Consider the following 933-nt stretch of genomic DNA (forward strand, 5'->3'; position numbering starts at 1 on the left):
AACTTTTTAAAAACTTTTTTTGAGAAATTTGACCACTTTTATTTATTTATTTTTTTTACTTTTTTTTAAGAAATTGTAAAAAAAAATTTGAGAACTTTTAAAAAACCTTCTTTTTGAGAAATTTGACCACTTTTATTTTATATTTTTACTTTTTTTGAGACATTTTAAAAATTTTTCTGGAACTTTTTAAAAACATTTTGAGGAATTTTACCACTTCTTTCCTAGAAAACATTTAAAAACTTTTGGAGAAATTTTACCACTTTTTTTCCAGAAATTTCTCTACAATATTTCCAAAAATTCACGCGATCGGCCCTAATTTGAACATACATTGACAAAAAAAAGTAACGTTCTTCTGTTGTTTTCTCTCAGGATGGGAGACGGACCTCGACCCCCGAAGATGGGACGCTTCGACGGGGGAGGAGGAGGAGGAGGAGGGGGATACCAGGGGGGAGGAGGATACAGGGGGGGAGGTGGGGGATACAGAGGGGGAGGAGGAGGGTATGGAGGAGGAGGGGGAGGAGGATACAGAGGAGGTGGGGGGGGAGGATACAGAGGAGGAGGAGGAGGAGGATACAGGGGAGGGGGGGGCTACAGAGGGGGAGGAGGATACGGAGGGGGAGGGGGGTACAGGGGGGGAGGAGGAGGAGGATATAGAGGAGGAGGGAGAGGGGGGTACAGAGGAGGTTATTAATGATGACATCATCATTTCGTCATCATCGATATTTGTTTTTTTTGTGTTTTTTCCATTAAAGTCACGTGAGGACTTTTATTTTGAAAGTCTGGCCCCAGTGTGGATGATGATGATGATGATGATGAAGAAGCTGTGAACTGTAACTTCTTCGTTACAAGTCGTTGAGCTTCTGAACCCGTTTTAATCGTCTGTTTGTGTATTGATCATCTGTATTGACCATCAATAAATGTCTGGTATTGATC

General features: G+C 41.1%; 1 protein-coding gene across 1 annotated transcript in view; it reads left to right on the forward strand.

The window, feature by feature from the left end:
• dhx9 (DEAH (Asp-Glu-Ala-His) box helicase 9) overlaps positions 1 to 706 on the forward strand; it is a 44,057-nt gene extending 43,351 nt beyond the window's left edge. Inside the window, exon 28 of the mRNA XM_085805154.1 lies at positions 370 to 706. Coding sequence (XP_085661280.1) covers positions 370 to 691 — 322 coding nt within the window. The 3' untranslated portion in view covers positions 692 to 706. The remainder of the gene's footprint in view (positions 1 to 369) is intronic.
• The last annotated feature ends 227 nt before the right edge of the window (positions 707 to 933 follow it).

This window comes from Trachurus japonicus, chromosome 17, assembly GCF_045865225.1.
Source record: "Trachurus japonicus isolate A0001 chromosome 17, Traja_1.0".
Taxonomy (NCBI): Eukaryota; Metazoa; Chordata; class Actinopteri; order Carangiformes; family Carangidae; genus Trachurus; species Trachurus japonicus.